This window comes from Pezoporus flaviventris, unplaced genomic scaffold (assembly GCF_033815535.1).
Source record: "Pezoporus flaviventris isolate CSIRO_AGI_PZ_B2104156 unplaced genomic scaffold, CSIRO_AGI_Pfla_v1 ptg000021l, whole genome shotgun sequence".
Classification (NCBI taxonomy): Eukaryota; Metazoa; Chordata; class Aves; order Psittaciformes; family Psittacidae; genus Pezoporus; species Pezoporus flaviventris.
This window is the reverse complement of record NW_026892569.1, coordinates 9,999,854-10,024,453: the sequence shown is the minus strand read 5'-3', so window position 1 is coordinate 10,024,453 and position 24,600 is coordinate 9,999,854. Positions and strand designations below refer to the sequence as shown.

Here is a 24,600-nt window from a genome sequence, read left to right as displayed (position 1 = left end):
CCACAGAAACATATGCACATCAAAAGCCCCTAAATGTGTGTCCTACACACTCATGCCTATATGGGCTTTGCACAGACATAGATCGCTCCTTATGAGCATATATTAGAGCACAAGCACACACACAGCATCAAAGCACACCCTGAACACACAGGCCAAGTAGGAGTCTGGGACACAGCCAATTTTTGTGGCATATTCCAGCTACAACTTTAGTTTGGTGTGCTCTTCTCCTGGATGTGTCAGGGTTAAATTCTCAGGGTTATCCTTCAGTGTATGCTTCTCCACAGAAATTCTCTCCAGGTCCTGAGCTTGATTTAGCTTCAGTCAGAGGAAGTTCACTGCTAAGAACTTCAGGAAATGCTGTTTATGTAAAAATGTAGCTTGGATAGCCGAGGCAAATCCACTTATTTCACCCAAAGCTACACCAGCCGCCACCTGTGCAAGTGTTTCGCGCGAGCTCTGTGAGTGGCAGCTCACATGTGAAGAATCAAAAATAAATAAGTCAGTTCTGAAAGAGGCTTTTTTATTACTACACTGGGACAAATTCCCACCAGGGATCTGCCAGTGGCTGCAAAGGGTTATCGTACGGTCCTTAGAAGAAAAGGGCTTTAAGTAAATGTGGGGCTTAAGAGACGGTGTTTAGGAGATTATTCTAGTCTTTGGGGTTTATGGTTTTGGGTTTTTTAATCACACAGTCTCCCCAGGCATCAGGACCAAGACAGAGCGTTGGGTGGGCTAGATGCACTGCCAGAAGGAAGGGTGTGTTTATGCAGGCCTTGGCTGTTACAAAATGTGTTGGCAGTGATTAGTAGAGCCTTAAGACTGATGCAGTAAAGATACTACATGTCAAGATGAAAACACGTTGCCGTAACTACGCAATAGTTGTCTTAATGTATCCACATTATAGCATGCATGAGTGGTAGCGGCTTGAGTGGTGGTGGTACAGCAGATAATCCACAGCATTAGCAGTGACAAGCAGATAATGCAAAACCAATATTCCACAGTGACTGGCTTTCCTGCAATTTTGCCATACCCCTGAGGAGCTTCAAGGGAGGGGAGACTGAGTAAAAAAATCATTGAACCTAAGCGCAGGTATTTGCCAATAAGTTTGCAGCTGTTTCCAAGCTCAAATCACCCCCGCCACAACAGGAGGCATAACACAGGAAGCCTGAAGTGGTTGCAACTTTTATGTGTTAAAGCAGGAAAGAAGCCAGCTCTGTGTGCCCCTTGTTCTTGAAAGTGGCTACTAGGGTTTAGTCTAGCTTCACCACTTACTTTGCATGACAGCATGTTTTGCCACAGCTTGCCTTTCTGACTGAAAGAAAGACGGAAACGCTGTTTCTGAATACTGAGAGCATCTATCAGCAACAGGGCACTGGCTACTGTAATGTCTTCAGCTGCCAAGAGACACTTCTCTCTTTGCAGTTAACATCTGTGTTTGAGCAGCTGAATCTCCCCAGGAATCAAAAATAGTTTCTAATCTAGAAAGTGCCAGAAACTCACTTCTGTGCTTTGTTCCTGTAATACAGCCTCTTGTAACCTTTAAGCTGGTAGAACCATTCTGGACTACTTGAAACGTATCTCAGTTTATCCCAAGTTTAAATGAATTTCATCTCAATATGTTTTACCAACCAGATATCTGATCTCCCTTTAAAAATTCTCTATATTGGTTACAATAACTAGGTTTCTGACATTTCAGTATTTGCCATAGGTAGTGGATTATGATGGCAGTTACAAACTCACCAGGAGACAAAATGGTAACAACTTTGAATTTGGTCCCAGCTTTAGCCACAGCTTCAGGATATTTTTCCTAATACTAGAAGAGGCAAGTGTTTGAGAAGAGAGATCAGCAAGGAAGCAAGTACCATCTGTTAGGAAGTACTCATCAGTAGGCTTCAGAGTTACTACTGCTGAGATCACTATTTCTTAAAACTAGCTCCTGGAGATTCTGGAATGGCCACTTTCCCTACAGCCCTGTTAGCCACAAAAAACTGACTCAGCACATCTCTGCTGGTGGTTAAATGACTTGCAGCATGAAAGTTTTCTGCCAGGGTTCAGGGCTGCACATAAGTGCAGGAAAAAATACGAGACAGTAAAAATGTAAAAGCAGTCTTACCAAGAACAAGTGCCGAGGGTGTCTGTGTTTGCCAGAGACTTTCATCAGTGTTCCTTCTTTAACAAAGATCTGAAGGAGAAAACAGCAGACTGTAATCCTGAGACTTCTCATTCTGAATCTTACTGAGAAAAGAAAATATTCCTCCTGGGGAAAAGTACTCTCACTGCTTTCATCAGCACAGGAAGAGGTAAATAGTTCAACACTTGCTTCTAGCCTTACTCGTCTTTGCCTGGGTTAGCCCTTCTGCTCTTCACGGCTTGCGCATGTATCAGTACTGAGTTGGACAGAAACCCACTTGTGTCAGCCCACTGCTTCTTCACTGTGGACAGTGCTCAGAGGTGACTGTCACAGATTGCAAAGCTGACATATAATGAGCTTCAAAAAATAACTCTTGTCCTTTAAAATCCACTAAAATAGACCAAAAAGAAAGCCTGAGACCTTGGGTTTCAACACACTACATGCCTGCCAACATAGTCTGTACATACTTGCAAACACAATACTTTGTTAGTCCACACTTTTACTATGTATGTAGACAGGACTATGTATGTAAGCAGCTAAACCAACATACTATAACTTGATTGCAGTAACATTTGAAAAGGTGTAGAATAACTGAACTACATCAGTGGATTAACAGCCGTCTCCTCTTTTTGGATGGAGAACAGAATCTGGCGTAGTTTTTCACTCTACAAGAGTTTACAGTCAGAGAGACCAATCCTGCAAATTCTGTATGCTGGGCTTTGCAGAATTTGTTTAAGCATTACCTGGCTAGGACAGGTGAAAATACTGATGTCAGAGAAAAAAAAACCAGAGGTTGACTCCAGTATTTGGCTGATGAGGATTCTTATACTCTGAGTATACATGCCTTGAAAATCGCTTCATGACTTTTGCTAAAGATATTGGTGGACTGAAGGGAAAGTCAGAGTTGCAGAACTCAAGAAAGAAGTCTCCTGAAGTGTAGAGGCAGGCTGGAGCTGAGGAGACAACGGGTTTAAAAGCCAGGAGAAGAAATGTGCATTTGATGTGGATGGCAAGATGGAGATATGCACTCTCCCATGCTTACGTTCATGTGTGGCTTCTAAACAATGTCTTGCATTAAGAGCACCACTGGGGAATGGGGGGAATAAAAATTTTAAAACAAGTAATTTCCCCTGATTTAAGGCTCTTACCCAGCCAAGTAAAACTCCAAGTCTTTCCAGGCTGCAAGAGATTCCTGCTCATGTTGCAACCTTTTAACAGGAGTATATAGGGAGAAAAACAGCAGCTCCATCAAAACACACTACTCATGGGGTGGCTGAGGACAACTGGAGTGGAAAGTGAAATGCTGCTCTGTGTGAAGGCAGGGCCAATACATGTCTTTCCCAGCCTAAGGCTCTCAGCACACCTCTGTACACTGCCAGAGTGATGGCTTTTTACACAAAGCAGAGCTCTGACCCTTATCACAGTAGCTCATTAAACAATACTTCTAGATGTCTGAAATCTGGCCTTCCACACACCAGAAATACAGCTGGCTGTAAACAATGCCCTTTTCAGCATAGGTCTGCCTGCAGCACTCACCCTTCCTGGCTGGAGGAGACCGCTCTGCCCTCTCACACTGTGCTCAATGTGTATCAGCTTCTGCAAGTTTTCCTGGGGAGGAGAGAAAGAGTGCTTAGAAAACAGCATGGTGGCAACCCTTCCCTCACCCCTCCTTACCACTTCATTTCCCTGAAAATGGTATTACAGAATTCAGTTTCAGTGAGAACTGAGCCCAGGGGTTTTATGCCCAGAAAGTCTTCTTCCAGCCTTACAGATTTTATAAAACCTCATTACCTGCAGTCACATCTGCTGTGGTCTTTGACAGTCCTGTTACCTCTGATACCTCAGTTCACCTTCCAAATGGCCTGCTAGCTCCATACTGTGTTTATACATTGGCCTCTTTGCTGACTTTGTTGCTCTGGGAACTAATAAGCTGGAAGCAGGGACTAAGTATGATATCCACTCCAAAGGCCTGTGCATTAGTGGCATGACACGGATAACCCAGAGATTTATATTCTGTGATAAGGGATTAATGGTTTTGCAATACAGGATTTAGAAGGTTAACTAGTAAGCAGATTTGCCCTGGACTTCAGGTGATACAACTAATGTACCTATCGCAGCTTGCTTTTCCCAGCATGTCTGAAGTGCCTCAGTATGTTACTGCCCTGGTGAAATATAACACTTCTTTAGCATGATGCTAAGTTTAGTTCTTAATCAGTAACCATATATCAAGCAGATGGAAACACCTACAAGCCTTGAACAGCACAAGACTGCATTATGACCATGCAGTGTAACTGGTGATTGACACATTTTCAAGAATTTCAGCCATCAAGTATCTATTTTGCAATGCAGGAAGTAACAAATGGAAATTTTCAGGTCCCTTTTAAAATACTATAGGCTAGCAAAATGGAAACAGAATGTATAAACTAATAGGACAGAAAATACCAGGGACCAGGACAGCTGACATTTGCAAAGAACTTTCCCATCACTAAAGGGTATTTTAGCCCTAGCAAAACTTGTCACATTGATAGCTTCCACAATGGAAACCTGTCCTTCAGCCACAGAAAAAGCAGTGCCCTCCTGTGAGCATTGTTCTCATGGCCAGTGCTAGTATTGGGGTTTCTACAAGAGGGAGAAGAGAAGTTGCTGCAGCTCAGATACACCTCAGCTTTTCTTAGGACTGCTGGCAGAGGCGCCTGCTGTAATGCTGATGTGTGCAGTGTGGACACATGTTCACCAGGAAATGGACAGAGTTGTTTCCAACTAATTTCCTGTAGGAAGTCAAACAGCCATCACATGTGAAGGACAGTCATTTATCTGGGAATTTGGGCAGCAGAGGGGGTGTATAATGTCTTTACAGTAACCCCTAAATTCCCTGTTCAGATAGTTTTTTTCATTCTCTTTAAAACTATCATCATTCTCCTTTCAAATATCCTTCAATTAAAAAACGAAAGCGAAGCTTTGCCCAGCTGGTACTGCAGATGTGGGTGGCTGAAATCCTCTGGTCATTTTAACAGTGAACTGCAGCCTCCATCCTGTTATCATTACGTCCATGTAGGAGGAGCACCTCCCCAAGGAATTTACCAGCTGTTAATGCCAACAATGATTTATAGCTCTGAACATCTAAGGGCCTCTAACAGATTGGAGAAGTTCAGAAAGCAATACACGCCCTGCTTAGTTCAAGTAGTGAATGTCTCCTAGAGTTACAGATAGGCAATGCTATGTGGTGGTGGTACTCCTTACTCCTCTGTTTGCGCAACTGAAAATTGTGAACAGTATTTTTTTGCTTGATGAAAATGCCATGGAGACAGTTAATATCATAATGTGTCTGAAAATCCTGAGTTAATAGATGCCAGGAAAAAACTGCTGGAGTGTTACTCTCATAAAACAAACCAGCTAATCATGAATCACTGTTATTCTGTAGAAAATGTACAGCATAATTCAATGCTCCTGTCAGATTCTAGGAGTGTAGTTTGATGAGTTGATAAGTGGCAGCAGAAATCTTCCTCCTTCCAGGTACATGCCAAGTCTAAATTACTGCTTAGAAGTTCAACCAGATACATGACAAGTTCTGAACGCCCTCTCTCAAGTGGCATTGTTCAGTCTATTCTGGAAGTAGAGCTAGTTCTTAAGTTCTTTGCATTTTTTAAAAAGCTGAGAGAAAGAAAAGAATTGATTGTGACTTTGTAACTTTGATGGTTAAAATCATTGCATGGTAATGCAACACAGCAAATGTGATTTTGGCCACTGAAGGATACTGCTAACTTCAGAAAAGCATTCATACAGGTCTCCCATAAATCTGAGTGAAATCTAAGGAAGCAGAGATGCCAGAAAAGATGTGTAACCTTGATTTGTTAGGAGCTGAGCTCTTACAGTTCTCAACCTCTAATACAGGTATCCCTTAAGTTCTTAGATAATTGTGAAAGCTTTTCTTGAGATCTCAGGTTTATAATGAAGTATGTATTATTTTCATACAAAGAATGCTTAATAATGGAAAAGTAGGGTTATAAATTCTTTGCCTGAGGGGAAAAAAAATCTCAAAATCAACCCTGTTGAAAACTTTCCTTGGTAACTGTAGTTTCAGAGTCATTCTGTAGAGAGCCCAGATGACATTTTTCTTTATGATAAAACTCTAGTCTTGTTAGGCCACATCCTCCCTGCAATCTACATCTGTTCATTTGTCTTGGAGACAGAATAGTGTTTATGTAGCAATTAACTACTAGTTATTACTGTCAGTGCTGAACATCACTCAGAATTAGTCTGTAGTTACATCATCATTTCTAGGTACTTGCTGTTCTGTCAAGTCTTTTTGCTTTTTTCTTTCCCTCTCCTGCTTCACCATTACATTTGGCTGTAAAGCACTGCCATTTCATCTGTAAATACCTCCATCCCAACTTTTGCCCCATCCTATCTGGTGTAATGGCTATGACAAAATAGTTTGTGCTGGTACCCAAAGTATCTTTAAATAAAGCTGAGCGTAAGGAACCAAAGAGCCCAGCACAGCTGATAGTTTATATTCAGCAGAGGTGTTCAGGCTGTCTGCTTGCTGAAGCGGAGTGTGCTGCTTTGTTTACACACGATTCATGTTTGGAACTTCTTCTCAGCAGTCAGGAGCAATAAAAAAAGTTCTGTCTTTAAAATGAAGGTTTGAATGTTTTGGGTTGTCACAGAGCCACAGCAACACAGCAAATGAGCTGATATTACTGTATGAAGGGGGAATGCACTCTGAGGTAGATGTGCCAGGATAGGGTTGGGGGTGGAAAAGCTTGGGGCAGAAAAGCAGAAATGGACTTAAAGCAAATAAGCAGGTCCATACTTTTTACGAAAGCAAATAGACAGGTGCAAGCCTTTTTATGTTTGCACTGAGTGAAAATACAGATCTGAATTTTAAGTTTTGACGTTAAAAACCTTGACCTTCAGAATGCTCAAAATCTTGGGTCATTTGTCATGGCTTGAGGTCATCTCTGCACAAAACCAGAAACCCACTGATGCTGATCTGTGTTATTTTGCCACTAACTTTTGGAGAAGCAGGTTCAGAGCCTCCATCTCAATTTCCAGCTATCAGCTGGGGAAGGAGGCAGATCCATGAAGACAGGTTTCTCTGTTCAGGAAATAGTGGGATTTTTTTAACTACAATTATCCTTTTCTGATACAAATATTAGAAAGCTTGGGTTTTGTCTGTCACTGGCCATGAGAAGATCCTCACTGAATGTGGTGTTCTGAAACAGGCCATAAGCACACAAAGCTCCATTTTTTACCTTGGCACATGTATCAGAGACATGGCTTTTAAACCTGAGCAGCAGAGATTTTCAGATGTGAGCATACGTTAACCTTCTTGGCTCTTGGGTTCATTTGGTGCAAGCAGAGTGCTTCCACTCCTCTGAATGGAGCATGAAAGCTCTGGTTTTAACAGATGAGGGGCACCTTGAGGTTTTTTTTATCTCCCAAGCTGTTGCAGAAGACATCTTTAATCTAGTTTTTAGCATGTCACAATCTGAATTCACTGCGTCACCCAGTGCTTCCATTCCCCTGCAGTCAGAGGGCAAAGGCACTGAAGGGAATATGCTAAGTCAGCAGTGCTGTAGTGACCTCCACCCTAGTTGTAGTGACCTCCCTAACAATTCCTGTGCATTAAGCCTTTTAACCTAAAGTCCTACTTGAAAACAAGCACTTAATAAAAAGGCTACTACCTAGTTTCTTCCCTTTGTCTGCAATGATGCCCAGTGTTTTGGTGCCTGAGTGATTATTAACAACCCGCTGTCTGTTCAGTAAATGAAATGATAAAGAAGTGAATTGATACTAACCATAGGGAAGGATGGTTGCAATATAATTTAGCAAAGGTACAGCAAAATCCCAGTGCAGGGTGCTAAATTCAGCAGTGTTCAAATGAAAAGTAAAATGTGGAAGCTTCCCCAAAAATATGATACATTTCAAATCACTTGAAATCCCTATGACCCAATGCAATGACAAAATACTTCAGATGAGACACCTTTTGAGAAGAAACACTTCAGCGTAACCACTCACTACTGGATGAAATGCAGGATGTCTGGAATGAGGTGCTTTGTTCTCTAACAAGCATGCTCTTGAGCACAGACCACCTAACAGTCAAGATCTTCCTTAGCATCTGCACATCTCCTTAGTGATGAAAATGCCTTAAAAAGGAGTGCTTAAAACAGCATTTGTTGAAATTTGGGGCTGTATTTTGACTATTTCCTTGGTCTGACAAGCCTAGAGTTTTATCACAGAAAGAAATGTAATCTGGCCACTCTACAGAATTGCTCTGAAACTGAGCGACATTTCATTGGACTGTAAAGAATGTAGGTACTTCTTCCTAACTACTTGAAGTGAATGCAGGGCCTGTGCAGGTAATGCAAACATGGCTCTCAGGAGAGAATTTAGCTGCTGGGGTGGGTGGCTGGTATAACAAAAAGAAAAGCACTGCTTTTAGTTATCACCCAGAGATCCACCAAGCTGAATTCCTCTGGAACCTCTTGGATCCTGTGTCTCGAGTTTCTCTGGTGCCTCCTATGCCTCCCAACACCGCTTCCTGATGTCAATAGAAAACTTGTATCATCTTAGACACAAACCAGACCTAGGTCCTTGTAAACAAATCATAAGACCAGCTACATGCAGGCAACCTTTATCAGTAAATTAGGACTCTAATATCACATAAGTGATATTCATAAATCACAGTGACCCTACCGAAATTGTTCATTACTTTGGAAAGCTATGTAACTTACTTAGATACCTAAATCTGTATTTAGACATGAGTTCTAACCTACAAAAGTCTTGGCCAGTCTATTCAATTATGTGATCGTTTGCAAGACTATAAATCGTGACCTATTCTTCTGAATTCTGGATTCCAGAATTGTGGAAAAATCACAAAAGTGAGCTCAGAATATATCTTTTCACAGTACATTTGTGACATCTTCAACAATTCATATCTAAAACCATCCCAGGCTAGAAACAGAACCATAAAAATTCCCATCTCTCACTTCATTGCTCCATATACCATTCCAGCAACCCCAAGATGCTGCTTGCTGTGATGACTTACATCTTGCACAGGGACACTACAGGGCACAGCCCCGCTCCATGTCCACAATACTGTAAACCAGATCTGTATAAGCCCTTCAGTATCACCCTGGAGGAGGCTTCAGAATTTAGCAGAGATATGTATTCACTTCAGCAGATGTGCAGAAAAGAGACTATCAATCAGGAGAGCTTGTGTCTTGGTGGCACTCACCGCTTGGAGCATGCTGTCATTGGCTCGGTCTGTGATTTCAGAAACGATGAATAAGGCAGCTGAGGGATGAAGCAAAACAAACACCATAAATCACATAAAAGAGTAGGAAAATAACCCAAATCCCTTCTGTTTGCAAGGGCATCTTTTTTGTAAAAAGGAAACAGCATCCCCAGCAGCAGCTGCTTTAACTTCTTTGGCACCTTTAGAATGCAACTGCTGAGCAAATTTCGGATATGGCACAGTGCTGTCATTTCCCCTTCACTATTACCATTATCTTGTGTGAAACTCTGCAATCATACTTGTGCCAACCAAGAAAGGTCATGAGGTCCCTTTTTAAGCACCTAGCACAGCACAAAATCTTTTTGTGATGTTTTCTAGTTGCAAGATTTTTGACAGTTGGAGCTTATAGCAGGGAGACATTTATGTAACCTACCTTTAGCCATCCAAAAGCATGGCAGTCTAAGGTGATCTGTTTCCCCTGACTGCCAAGGGAGAGGAGGAGAGGACAGGTCATCCATTCCTGATGGAAGTTGTATGGTGGTATGAATTAACACCTGGCTTGTCCACTGGCAAATGACCTAGGCCAGGGCATGACAGATAGCCCTGACAGTAGTGGCATAACATGGCTCAGATCTTTGTCGCAAATCTCTTCCTCTGTAGAACAGGGCATCCTTTCCATTTCTGTGTGTAATCTGAGAGCATGCTCACCATTGTTTGATAACCACAAACAACACAGGCAATTGTGGCCACAGGCATTGAGCATCTGCCCTGGCCTTGTTTAAACTACTGGTGTGGGTGTAGTCCCACCGTCAGTGACCAGGGCCCTAAATCGTGCATGAGACGACTCTTGAGCAGAAAAGACTGACCTTCAGCCAGCCACAGACCTTATTAGTGTGAGTTGGTTTGGATTTATACTCAGAGTAACACGGGTGAACTGGTTTCTTTCATTAATACAATGCTATTCATGTTTACTCCAGCCTGGAAAATACTCCCAGTGAGGCCACAGCTAAACCTTGCTTTGACTTCAGTGGGAGTAACAGACTTCTATTTTGTCCATTTTACGTGTGGAAAGGATGGTGTTAACAGCTGAACATCTGGATTTGTTCTTGATTGTGCAGAACTGATTTTTATGCAATGTCTTTCAAGTTTACTTAAGCTTAAGAAATCAGAATACAGATACACAATTAAAACCTCCTGGGTTTCTCACAGCAGGCATACCACAGCCAACCAGGTGGAACCATCCCAATCGACTTTACAATGACCAGGCTAAATACAGATGGAGCCAAAAAGGACCAGGATTTCCCCAATGACTAAGCTACTACTGAATGCTTGTGCAGATGATTATTTCTTGTACAAGTTCATTATGCCAAAACCACAGGAAGCCCAGGTTTCAATGAAAAAAAGATGGGGTTCTTGCCCTAAATAATTTATCTGAATCAGTGATCCGTTCTTACAGATTTTATAGCTAACATATTAACAGAAAATCTTAAAAATATCCTCTTCCATATACTGCAGTATAGATCCTGTACCTCTTTAGAAGCAGAGTTAGCAAAGCCGAATACTTGCTCTACTCATATCTTTTTACCTTGTGTGGCTTCATACTCTGTAGAATCAGGGCAAAGATTATTCAAGTAATCTGTAGAAAATAATCAAACACACACAGACATCCAGTAATCAGAATACTGATCCACATGATTTACATTGTTATTAGCTAAAACATAATCTATCTTAATTATAGAATCCCAGACTGGTTTGGGTTGAAGGTTTCTTAAAGCTCCTCCACTTCCAACGCCCTGCCACAGTCAGGGACACCTTCCATTAGACCAAGTTGCTTCAAGCCCCATCCAAAGTGGCCTTTTCTTCTCATCTGTTTACTTCTGAGCTGACTTTACAAATAGCTGACCACAACTGCTTCAGCAAGGAAAGGTTAGGGGTCCAACCTCCATCCTCACACCTTCACAAGTACTGGTGAATTCTTGAGGAGCAAGCACCCTCCTGCCAGAAGCAGATGATGAATCCAGGCTCCTAAATTCTGCATCCAAGCACTGGGCCTCTGTGCTGAGAATAGTGCTGTGCATGGATAGCCATTCCCTTGAATATCCTATCAATATACCATATCCATATTCCCTCAAATATCCTATCCATAGACTTTCTAGTGCTGTGTCCTCCCTGGCATCCTGAAATCTACCTGGCTGTTACATGCTATTCAGGAAAGCATCTGCCTCTACTCAGACAGGCAGGAAGGGGTTGTGTGATGTTACCAGGCAATATTTAGCATTCCTTTTCACAGCTGTAAGCTCTGTCCTTGGCTATGGACGTTTAACTGAGTGGGCAACTCCTCTTGGCTGAAGTGCAGTAATTGGCAACCAATATCCTCATAAAATACCTTTCCTTCTCTGGTAGAAACTGTTATGGACACATAAACATACTTGCACGTTTGAAATTTTTTTCGTTGTCTGGTGAATCTGACTGCAGTTTCAGACCCACTCTGTTCTAGGAGGCAAAGAGGGGCTTGGTTTCCTGAGGTGAAGAATTGAAGCAGTAAACCTATTTCCTGGAATATCTTACTCCAGCAGACCTTACTACATACAAAAGCTTTCATTTTCCCAGTTAGTGCCAGTACCAGGGACAAAGAGGAGCTGAAGTTGCTTCAAACATAGATGGAATCCAATCAATGGAGCTGCACTGAAACCCTTCCAGCTCTCTCACAAAATACCATGCTTGAGGATTGCAAGCAAACCTCTGTTGGACCACAGAGATGGGCAGAGAAAATGGAGCATAGTGGAGCTGTTTCTGACAGGGACTCGTCAAGTCCTTTTTCATAGGTGCAGTGTTCGTGTGCCTGTGCTAAATCCACTATAAGTCTGTTGTGAGCCTGTGAGGTACTGCCTGGAGAAGGGCTTCAACAGAGACATGGCCAGGGAGGACAGAACAGAACAAAAGTCCTGCTATTGACATTCAGTGTTCATTTGTATTGCTTGTACTAAAAAAAAAAACAAAACAAAAGCAGCTGTGAATAATGAGTTGCATCCTTGATGAAAGCATCTGGAGCAAGATGAAACTGCTGCTAATCTGCTGTGAGTAAAAATTTCATATGGTCACTTTGTTCTGCTGCATTTGTAGGAGTCCTTTCTAATATGCTGTGCCCTTCATTGGCTGCTGAGTATGGGCAGGGTTTATGGCTTCCTTTTTACTGTCCCACGCATAACTCATCTTCACCCACACATGTACATACTCCCAAAGCATTTCTTCATCTTTATGTCTATGGATCATTGCTCTTTTGGGTTCTGACTTGACTAAATCACATAACAGCACTGAGACTCATTGTTACGTTTCACCATTTCTTTCACCAAGACATGTTCATTAGTCACACACCTAAACTTCACAGTTCTTTCTAGGGCCCACATCCTGCTTCAGAAAGCTTGCTCCTCTCACAGGCGCTGTGGCTTGCAGAGAACAAGCCACCAGAGGGAACACAACCCCCTCAGAGAGACTCCAGGTGGGAGTGATAGGGATGGTCCTGAATATAAAGGGTGTTAGTGTAAATGTAAGATCTGTAAATGTACTCTTAATGTAGGTTTGAATCTCTGCTTACTACGGTGTGGAGAAATTGGGCTGGGATTTTGACTTAAATTCATCACTAGCATTAGGTTACTGCACATAGGACTTAGGGTGCAGTACTGGACACAACTGCTTTGTTGATGGAGTAGAAAGAGATGGTGCTTGCCACTGTCATCCAGGATGCAGTGCAGAGATCCCTTGCTGGGGACTGCTGTCCCCTACTGCCTCTGATAATTGCCCCTGACAAATAACATCAAAGCCATTTGCTGGCAGTGAGGCTGAACTCTGTGTCTCCTAATTCACAGAAGGAAAAAGACAAGAAGGAATGGCTGAAAGCACCTGACTTTACAGTTTTTTGTGACCTGAAAGGTTGTGCTGAAGAAGTGTGTGCTCCTTCCCAGGCTCCCTGACATTTCCTGAATCCTGTATTAAGCGCATTGAAGTTCCCAGGAAATCCCACACTGCTTCAGCCCTATTTTAGATGTCTTGGCATCAACTCGTGGCACAGTGGAGGTACAGAACATCATGGGAGGGTTTCCACTGAGTGCCTTTGAGAGTGAATTTACTGACCTGTGAGCAGCACACGATACTGAAAGACACGCTGCACCACTTTCAAGAGCTGGTGTTTCACACTCTGAGGGCTGCTACCAGAGCTCTGCTGTCCTCAATGGAAGGAAAAGGAAACACAAGATCAGGGATGTCTGAACTCAGCAGCAAACTGTCATTTCCACCTGATGGTACTGTGAAAATTTACTACCAGTTGCATACACAAATTCCACTGAACCATTCTAATTTACCCAGGTTGCTTTGTGACTATAAAGAAGTCCTGTAAACACCTTATTTCATGTGGCATTATTCACAAATAGTTTGGACTCAGATGGAAATGGGAGGAAACCAAGTATTGTTTAGAAGGTAAAGCTTGGGTAAAGATTTTAGGATAGCATTTAAAGACAGAGGTATCAGATCCTAATGAAGCTTGTCATCATGCCTTTTTTGGACTGGAAGTTTTTTTCAGCCCTATTTCAAGACATAGAATTGAGCAAAATACAGCAAAGCATCTCCCTGTGATTGAGTTGGAACTCAATATTTGGAGAGTGTTTACAAGAAATAATACAAGGTTGTGATCTGCTTTAACACACACATGGAAAAGCAGTACCATTTTTTTCTTTACCTTTACTGCTACCACATATCAGGCCCAGTCAACAAGAGACAGCATTTTCTAAGGCAGAAGAGATGTTGTATTTTACTGTATTACTCCTCTAACTGGCTGGCTAATCTCAACAAATGTGCATTCAGGGTTTTGCTAAGCATTCCCAGTCCCCCATACTCAGGTCAGAGGTGCCAGCAAAAAAAGGATGAGGCCCTAAATTCTGTATTGTTAGACTGGAAATCTGATGGTGGTCATGCTTTAAGAAAATGCTGAAGGGAAGTCTTGAGACATGCCCTCCCCCCCCCCCCCCCCCCCCATTTGTGTGTGCATTCATGCATGCAAGACGGCAAGAAGTTACAGAGCCCACTGATTCCAGAGCTAAATCCTGCTGATCTCATCCTAGGAAAAGCCTCATCTGCTTGCTTAGAAATAAAAGCTAATTCTCAAGGTTAAGAGTTAGGCGTGTGGCTGGGAGGGATGCTGTGAATACAGGCTCTCAGTAGAGAGCCTCTATTTGCCAAGTTCTTGTTCAGAGCAGCGTAAGCCCTCAGAGCTCCACTCAGCTGATAACCGGAAATCATTGTGGTGACTGCAAGGTGTCTGTCTGTAAGTGCTAGCTTCCAAATGTCTTTTGGAATTAATTGTTATCTTTAATATTTTACATGTGCTGCAGAGAAAAACACAATCCATGCCCCACAGAGCTGGCGTTATAAATAACCTTTAAGGTCTGATCACTAATTTATTCCTACAGCCGCTCTGCCACTGAAGTAAACGTTGCTTTTTTTACCAGATAAAGATAATAAGAAACAGGGTTTATAGACAACAATAAAGCAGCATAGCTTTTAACAATTTTAACTGCATAGAGTCAGTGTAGCCCAGCTGAGCTTTCCATCCACATATGGGTTTATGCTTTTGAAGTTATGTGAAGTGGTTACATTGCCAGTACTTTAAAATGTAATCAGGAATCATGGATTTTGTAATATGTATCTTGATGGTGTTTTTCAGTTATTCAGCACGGGTGACTGAGTTAACACAACTGAAAAATGTGTGTTTCTTCCTACACGGCCAGAGGTTATAGGACTAGAGGTTACAGATCATTCAGGGAATGCAGATGAAAAGAATCCTGTATGTGACTGGCCAGTGGAGGCTGTGTCTTCCTGTGCAGTTCAGTATTGCCTGTCACAACATCCTCTGTAAACAGAGGAAGCAGTTAGCAGGCATTTAAAATGCAGAGAAGTGCAATTGTAAAGATGTGGGTTGATCACTGTCAGCAGCCAAGCACCTATACAGGCTAACCCTAACTTCAACCTGCCTAGACTACAAAAGAAAGGATGGAAAATGCAGTGAAAGCAGAGGAGATACAAAGAAATTGTAATAATAATATTAACTCTAACACATCCTCAGAGACCTTACTAAGTTAATATGTGACCGAGAAACTACTCCACTATGTGCATATATTTCACAAAATATACTCAGAACTGTAGATTCACAAATATACATTCTCTGTGCACAGACATGGCTGTATGGGCAGCAGACACACAAACACATCATGTGCACGTGAACATCTCACTTTTAGCACTGGAATGTGTGAAGAGAGCTATTCTCCTACTCAGTGTGAACACTGGTGGAGTTGCAGAAAAAAATATCTTTGATTAAGCCCTGTGGCACAACCATGAGTGGATGCAGGTAAAAAACCATGGGAGCCTTACCTCAAACTCCTGAATTATGGCAGCCGCTTGGGAACATTTAACGCAGGTTTCATCCAGCAAAGCCAAATTCCTATCAAACTGCATAATGTATGCTGTGTGGTGATTCAGCCTTGATTTTCTGGAGAGAAAAACATCGGCAACTTTCTGGTGTTCCTCCCTAGGGGCACAGAAAGAAAAGAACCAGCAAATAAGTAAATATGTAAATAAAAAGGAAAGAAGAGCTGTTACTTCTTTCTCACTGTATCAGACCCACAATGGCTAAAGGCATTGTGCTGCTAAAACTTAGGCTAAATGGCAGGAAAAAGGGAGTGCTTTGCTGACATACTGGGCAACAAAACGGGGGGCTGTAGAATGGGCACCATAAGGGGCTGAGCCTTGGGCTGGGCCTTTGCCACAGCAGCACCATGTGTCACATAGTAGGTAGAATGTCTCCTCTCTGGACACAGCTTCCACTTCTCTAAACAGACCTTCTAGGTGCTGCAATGCTTTGAGCACAGCTTGTGAAGAATAATATAACATCTTCAGCTGTAATATCATACCTTTCACTCCCCTTCATTGCCCCCTTGTCAGCACTATCCCACCATCACCTGTTTCAGCACTGGGTTGCACAGCATTGAAATATTTATGAAGCATGTACAAGGAGAGAACTAGACAAAATCTGAGCTTGCAAAAGAGACATCAGAGGTTAGAGTGGAACACAAGTTTCTGGGGATGTCAGAGCAACGGAGTATTTGGGGGAGCACAGGCACAGGGAAGGACTTACTGGAAGGTTCAGGGGTGATGGTGACCTGGGAACCTGTATGAGCACAGCCCTGTGCTGTATGTCATGCTGTTGTGTTGGCAGCATTTGCAATGCAGCCTTCTGTTTTCCCCACTGCCACAGAGTAGTTCTGGACAGAATCTTTGGGCATTTCCAGTTGTCTCCCTTTTGTCTTAGGGAACAGGCAGCATACTGATGAAGTAGGGCTGTGACTTCTTTAGGACACAAGTCATTTTAGATCCCAGCTGGAAAACACCACTTCTGTTTGTGTTAGGAGGGTATAACTCAAAAACCATTGATGAAATTTTTCAAGTCTTTCCAACATTTGTAAGAGCCCCTTGGTGGACATGAACCAATATACAGTTCTTTTAACCTTTTCTTTCCTTGTGTGCTTTGACTTGAAAGTGCAGGGCTAACAAGGAGAGTTGTGCCCTACATTTAGGATTGTTACTGAAAAGTTCTCCTGATCTAATGGACTTCCTTAACTGCTCAGTGGCAATGCTGGGATAAGATCAGCCATTCTCAGTGATCACTGTCTCCCAGAGTCCAGGAACGTGGAGGTGTGGGGCTAAAGGTGTGTCAATCATAAGTTGTCAGAGCCACGGTTGCTCAGGCCAGGCCAGGGGCTGTGATGGCTGATGTAGGTTTAGTCAGCTTGGGTCTGCAGATGTAATTTCTCTTAGATGTTCCACCAGTTTGATAGATTAGGGCCTGTCAGCCTGGCTTAAGTCACAGGTCTCCTTAACTGAATGAGTTTTGGAGCTTTGTCTGTCCTAGGCATGGTCTTATTCTCTCATGGAAAGACTTGGCCCTGTAAGGATGTTTGGTTTAGGTGGAGGCCCTTAGCAGGCTGGCGGTGTCTATTTGGCTTGGAAGCCTAGCCCATGCAGAGCCTTGGTGGCGGGGACAAGGGGTGCCCTTTGCTGAGAGCTTCACAATTGCTGTGCAGATTTCTGTAAGCAGATGATCTTCTTTACGATCAATTCTCATGTCTGCTGTTCCTGCCTCCCACAGTACGAGTCTCTGACCTTCAGGCCATGAGTGTGAAGCCACTTGGTGATGACCATGAACTGGCATCAGTGGACAATACATATGCAGGCTGTCCTCACACTGGCTGTTTCAGAGCCGTGGGCTGAGCGCTGCATGAATGTTTCAGTATTTGGTTTCTTAGCCTGGCAGCATCTACATTTACTGCCGTCCTACCTGCATGCAAAATCTGCCAGAGTAGTTCAGGTTCTACTCTTTTCACCTCTGCTGGAGTCCCAGCTTCCCTGCTAACGGGGTCAAGGGAACACTGGTGAGTTCACCCACATGCTGCAGAGGGTATGTTAAGGCCATCAAACTATGCCATTGCATACTTACCATTTAAGGACTTTTTCTTCCAATTCTCCCAGAATGTCTTGGTGTAATTCATAGATTTCAGGGAGTTCACTTAAGCCCTGCTTGAGTTTAACTTCTTCCTGTTCATTTTCATCTCCTCCTTCAAGCACTTTCAAGATACGTTCATAGAAATCCTGTGAACAACAATACAGAAATTAGGCAAACAGACTTCAAGTCTCTCCTCTGAAATTATCATTACAATTTCTTGACTCCTAATCTATGCTTTCTAGAAACTAAAAGATATGACAGCTGTAGTGATAGAGTGGGCTCAGTATAGCAAGAATATCACAGCATATGTTTTCTTCCATCCATTAGTTCATTCAGATTTTCAGCTGAACTCCACGATGCTGTCAGCCCAAATTTGAACATTTCAGTTGACCACGCCATCAGACCTTTATGTGTACAATGAGTTTGGTATCTTTTTGTTGCCCTGGCTTCCCCCCCCCCCCCCAGCTTTTCTGGGTGTAATTGGTCTCATTTTTGTAGTGTTTCTTAACCAGAAACATGAGTTTTTTAAAAAAGGATGAGATTCTCCTGTCACTTCATTGGGTCCAACAGCTTGACATGAAAAACATGTCTAAGATTTGCAACTCTTGTCTCCAAATCTGATCTTAAAGAGAGGAAGAAGCTATGAATTTAAGCTATGGAACAAATAGTTTTTCCCATGAAACCTAACTTAGACATTTTTTCCTCATCTTTGAAATGGTTTTGATCCTGAAGTGATTTATAGCTTATGTGGGCACAGGTGCAATTTCCTCTGTATTAAAATGTAGCCAGCTTGATACATAATAGGGCAGCTGTTGAAGAGTGCATAGATGTTTCTGCAGCTTTGACTCAGAAGTGAGGAATAAGGCCACCATCTGAAACTGCAGTGATAATTTGTATTAGACACCAGGCATTAGAAAATCATACCACCAACAGCCAGCAAATACTTTCCATGCAAAACAAGTACATCCCAGTTTGTGATGAGAGCAGAAACCAGGCATTCATGTACAACTGCTTCGAAACAGATTGTGTGAGTGCCTTTTCCAAACTTTTTCTGCATTGCAGTAAGCTATGAAGTGTACAGAGTTTTTATTGCACAAGATGAGGAAAAAAGACGTGAGAGTGAAAACTAGTAAATAATCAAAACAGCAGCTCAGTGGAAAGGCCACATTAACTGTAAGGGTTGAAAGCTCCTGACGAGCATCTAGTCACAGCATAGCTGGTGTTAAAGCCCTGCTTGCATCCTGTCAGCCCAAGGCCATCACACCAGGAGCTGTTCTTCCAGCAGGTTCACACTGAGCTCCGCTTCAGCCCCAGAACTAGAGTGAGGGCAAGCTTTAGTGTCTAACCACTCTGGCCAGATCCATGCTTTGAATGTATTTTTCCATGTGCTACTCTGCAAACAGTGCATTATCATTCAAACCAGTGTTTTTTCAAAGATACATTAACACACTTTGTGAATCCATAGGAGCCAATTAATCAGAAGAAAAAAAATGCAGCTGCTTTAACAGCCACTGAGGTGGTGCTACTGCATGAGGTAATAGAAATGGCAGCTGGATTGTTCCACCCAGAGACCATTTCCTGGCCTCTACCCCACTGTATGTGATGTGGCCACATGTGCTGTGACAGGAAGCAGGGGCTTGATAAAAACAAAACTTCTAAGGTTGCACAGCTCATTGAAAGATGCCAAGCTGCTTTCATCTGGCCCTGAACCAGGATGGGATAGGTTGATTATCTTCCTCTGTGAGGACCTAGTGATCATGAAAACTATTGCCAAAAAGTCAGATTTTGTTGCCTGAACTTTTAGGGACAATCTTACAAAGTTCTCTGGGCCATACTGGGATTTACCATGGCATTTCTCATGACTTTTCCTTCTGTCTAGTAAAGTATTGTATGTGGAATAATTAAAGAGGAGTCTGAAGGAAATTATTTCCATGAAGCTTGCTGATGTTACAGGTATGAGCAACTCAACAGAGTATGATTCACTGGGGATCCATATCTTACATTAGATGGTCCACTTTAGTTTGATTAAGTCAAGGTAGCTGTATTGATTTCAGTGGGCTGAGGGTCTGGTTGGTATGACTGTGGTCAGGCTGAAAGGTTCTGTCAGGAGCAGGAGAGGTTCTGGGCAAAGATCTTCAACATTTCTCTCACCTCACCAGCAGGAGCTGACTCCAGGCAAGAGCAGTTCTTAGTCTCCTCAGATTCAGTCCTGGCTTTTCTGTTGTAACACTGTCAACAGCAATGTACACAGTGGCTCACTATGACCCAGAATGACTGGAATATCTGATAGATACTAGCCAAAGGAAAGTCACACACACCCTGTGGGGTTTTAGCAAAAATGAGAGAGGAAGCATTTTTTTGCTGAAAGCCACTAGAACTAGGTTAGAAAAAAAGATCATGGTGACAGTTTTGGTTTTGAATAGCTATATACTGGATAAAACAAGATCATAAACATTTCTGAAAGCATATTGTGTTTCCTAATTATCTGGGTCTGATTTCCATGTATCCTGCCCCAGTACCATAAATAAACCCAATGTTGTGCTATTCCAGCTCCCATTTTTTTCTGATGTGTGAGTGAGCCTAGCCAACTACCTGCTTCAGCCAGTGTACACTACAGAGGCTTTCCACCCAAGCCAGTCAATCCATCTTCTGGATGCTTTTCCCAAGTCAAAGGAATCTGCAACCTTTCAAAGTCCTCAGTTATCACAATTAATCAAGACTGGGGAAAGGGAAAGAATCCAAAGGGGGCTTACAGCTTATTGTGCCTGGAGAAGTGAATAGATGTACTAAGTTCACTACTGATGTGCTTAGGTAACCTATTATGTTACAGACATGTAATCTTTTCCAAATGAACATGGAACAGCTCTGAATCTGTCCACTTCCCACCATAGCTGAGCAACAAGATTAACGCTCCTTTCCCACAGCATCTCAGTGAATTGAATTAGTCATTACTTGCCTGTGCCTTTCACTCTAGTTAATTCTCAGACAAATGATTTCATTCCACTTGCCTGGATAGCCAGCTTCCTAATGATTACCAACACCCTGCAGCATGACAGGAATCGTTATAAATGTCCATTAAAAAAAATAAGAATGGTGTCACTATTGAAAATGCTGAGTGCCTGGGAAGCCATAAATCAAATGCAAAGTGTTTTTGCAATCTCATTAACTGTAATCAGTCATGGTACCTGAAGGTCCTCAAGTCTGTCACCCAAGCCACACATCCAAACACAGAAGGTACCAAACACTGGGTCTGTATCGTTCCCTGCTCGGTCAAAACTTGTTTAGAACAGCAGCATGAATTGAAGCTGTTCAGTTCAAGGCTCTGGCATGGTGGTCACAGAGCTCAGCCTCATCCAAGGGTGTATGAGCCTATGATCTGACTCCGGTCCTATGTCTACACCTGCACCAGTCTACATACACCAGTTTGTGTGTGCATGTGAAAGCATAACTCAAGCTACCGAGTGACACAGAAGGTTTGAAACTGTGGTATAAAAATGCATTTTTGAAGCATAAAACTTTTCATTACATTTTAGACACCCATATATAAGCCCTTTACAGGCATCCAATGGCCAAATCCCTAACATGCCTGAGATTCAACGTCTGTGTGAAATTTGATATTCTAATACAAAGGCAAAAGGGGTAGTTAATGGGACAAAGTTAGTCCTGGGTTTTGCTTCCCTGATGTTACGAGCAGGTACAGAAACAGTGAGGCTGTGTATTAAATCTCTCCAGTAATAGCGCTGAATATGCTTTGAGTCCTTTGAATATGCAAAATTCAGTTGTTGCAATCCTGTATGCACATCAACAGCCATTTTGCAGGATGGATACATCCCATACGTATTGTGGTCCTTTCTGCATTTCAGCCCTGCTGCCGGTTAGCCTTTATTAACCTAAAAATATTTAACCTTGCAGGACTCTAGTGAAAAGAGTGAAAACTAATCTCTTGTCAGCTAAACCACTGCATCAGGCGTGTAGTTTACCCAGGAGAAAAAACTGCCCATATCTATATGCCTAAATATATATATACATATACATATATATACACACATACACACACACACACATAAAGGGCATGTACAGAGCAGATGCATTAGTGGAAAACTATGGCCATTTTCCTGCCTCAGTCCCCAGGTGGGGATGTTGGCACTTCTTCAGCTGCAGACATCAGGTCTGTACACACCATTTACCTTGTGCACACAAATCCCCCTTGGCATCTGTACTTCCATACCCTTCAGTAAATAACAAAGCCTACGTCCAAAAACCATTTTGCATGTATATCTAGAATTGTAATTGCTTCCTGAGTCGCACTGACATTTTAATGAACTGGTAATGTTGTGAAGCAAGCATATTTGAGCCTTTGTGAGTGGGCCAGGGAGGACAACAGGAAATCTTACTGCAGCCCGAACTTTATTCGACTGAAATCTCCACTGGTCGTGTAAAATGGTGCAGGCTTTAACTTTCACTTCTAAAATGAAGGTGGATTCAACAGATACTGCATATTGCAAGGATCCAGGGCTCTTTTGGACATCTAGGCATTACACCTGAGGGGATGGTGAAGAGTTCAAAGGGCAAGAAGAGAGTCTCCATCTTGAAGCTGACTGCAGGAATGATGTGCTGTAGAGTATGCTGTGAGCCAAGTCTGACTCATGGGTGGTTCTTGGAGGCATCTTCATTAGGGCCAGCAGCCTGTCTCCTGATAGAGAAAGTCAAAGTGGAACCCCTGAATTAGAAAGTGGCACATCTCATGTTGCAGAGTGAGTGACCCCTGATCTGTACTGAGCAGTGATCTTCCCAAATCTCTCCTCCTGAGCTCAGCAGAAATGCTGCCAGGCAAATACCATCGCAGCAGACACAATTAGTCTCTTATCCTGCCATTGCAGGGCACAGTATGGGTCAGGAACCCTGACCTCAGCACACACGCACAGGCAGACAAGTACACAAGATTCATCCAAAACACTGCAAATGAGTTTTAGAACTGGCAAGGTGTAGAGTATGCATTGCAAATACTGTATGAGCGGGGCTTGTTACAGGGAATTTTCCTGATGCCAAATATGCTAGGGTGTCTTCCCTCTCCTTTTATATGCAGATTATCTGAAGGCTATTTTGGCTCAGCATTCCCAATGCAAAAGCTGCCTGGCCAATACAGAGCTATTTTCCCACTGCTGATGGAGACAACAATGAATAAATAAAATAGGACAAAGCCCCAGCCTACTGTAAGTGAGGGCAGGCTATTCTTTTGTAGCAGTGTGTCTTTAGGCTTTGATAAGAGCTTCAGAGGGTCTAACAGCCAGCTACCCCTTATTTGTGTGCTCCAGGCACTAAAGCGTTCCATTAGGAAAGTAATGACTTGATTGGTCCAGCAGAACTTTGAACATCATCCAAGAAATTCACAGTAGCAAAAAAGGCTCAGGCAGTCATTCCCTGCAAGTGTAAATAATCTGAAAGATGGAGTTCTGTTTTGTCTAACATGTAATAGTGGCTCCTAAATTAGATGTTTATTGTTTTGTTCTTGAGGATGTGCTGCCCACAAGATTTGTGAAAGTATAGAGTTTAACCAGCGAGCCTGACTTCATGGTAATCTGCATTTAGATATCTTTGGGTTAGGGACTTGAGTGCCAAGATGATTGGTTCTTTTTTATTTCCTAAGATATATTTTTCAGTCCAGCGCAAGATTGGATCCCAAGCTGCTCCAGAGGCTGGGGAACCAGCACATGTCTATTCATATCATATTCTTATTTATATCTTCAGATGCTGAAGAATAAATCTGGGTCTTGGTGTTTCTAACAATTGTGGCCCGTTGTTATGAGGAAAATGCAAACCAGGAAACAGGATCAACTTCCTTTGAACTGGGAGGTGTTGGGGCTGGTAGTTTTTTCAGTGCAGAACTGTCCTTTTAGGTACCTTAATTCACTAAATGCCTTGGAGTGGAGTAAAAATTACTTCAAAGGGCTTTATGTGCAACAATGGTGATTTTATGTACAACAGCTAAAGACAAAATAACTGTGAGCACGGTACACTATCAAGCAAATGATTGATCCTGTACTGACTGGGATCCTGAGGCAGTCAGAGTCACTCACACACAGTTTGATTTGTGTACTTCTAGTGAAGTCATTTAAAACAAACGGGCTGAAGGGAAGTAAATACACCTAACTGTTGGTTCTCGGAGGTGATGTGTGAAACATTAGGCTGAGAAAGCAACTTGCAGCATTTTTGTTTAGGAGCAGGCACTAAGAAAGAGATGGCAAGCGCAGCCTGCATTACTGGGAAGAAAAATGGGAGGAAAGAATGACAACGTTTGAGGATTAGATGATCCTGAAGAAAATGCAAAGGCTAACCAATTTTTGAAAACTAAATAGTAAGTACCAAGACATCAGGGACTTGAACTGCAAGGCTCTGACAGTCCCATCTGCTCAGTCCAGAATGAGTTCTAACTCCCTGCTCCAGAGAATCACGTTACCTCTGACTAGGGCAAATAACAGCTAACCCTTTAGATTATTATCACTACTACCACACCAACTGATACTGGGTTTGTGAGCTAACACAATGTTTCCACTCTTTCAGTTCAATAGCAGAGTGGGTGTATGGAAATGTCATCGTTCTGGCAATCAATCAATTTATTAAAGTCTCCACTGAAAGGGCAAACAGATTCTGTTACATTGAATGAATAGCAGCTCCAGCCAA

The 24,600-nt window shown here is 42.5% G+C and overlaps 2 protein-coding genes across 5 annotated transcripts in view; one reads left to right on the top strand and one right to left on the bottom strand.

Moving 5' to 3' along the window:
• IFT122 (intraflagellar transport 122) overlaps window positions 1–24,600 on the top strand; it is a 429,684-nt gene that overhangs the window by 344,351 nt on the left and 60,733 nt on the right. The gene's annotated exons all lie outside the window — the stretch shown is intronic.
• Window positions 1–24,600, bottom strand: part of FGD5 (FYVE, RhoGEF and PH domain containing 5) — a 90,116-nt gene that overhangs the window by 16,094 nt on the left and 49,422 nt on the right. For 2 of the 3 annotated variants that reach the window (XM_061455991.1, XM_061455993.1), the window contains exons 6-12: window positions 17,914–18,065; window positions 15,792–15,948; window positions 13,503–13,590; window positions 10,957–11,007; window positions 9,372–9,430; window positions 3,668–3,739; window positions 2,114–2,182 (exon numbers count right to left, since the gene is read on the bottom strand). In XM_061455991.1, coding sequence (XP_061311975.1) covers window positions 2,114–2,182; window positions 3,668–3,739; window positions 9,372–9,430; window positions 10,957–11,007; window positions 13,503–13,590; window positions 15,792–15,948; window positions 17,914–18,065 — 648 coding nt within the window. The remainder of the gene's footprint in view (window positions 1–2,113; window positions 2,183–3,667; window positions 3,740–9,371; window positions 9,431–10,956; window positions 11,008–13,502; window positions 13,591–15,791; window positions 15,949–17,913; window positions 18,066–24,600) is intronic. The other variant, XM_061455992.1, reaches the window with a different exon arrangement.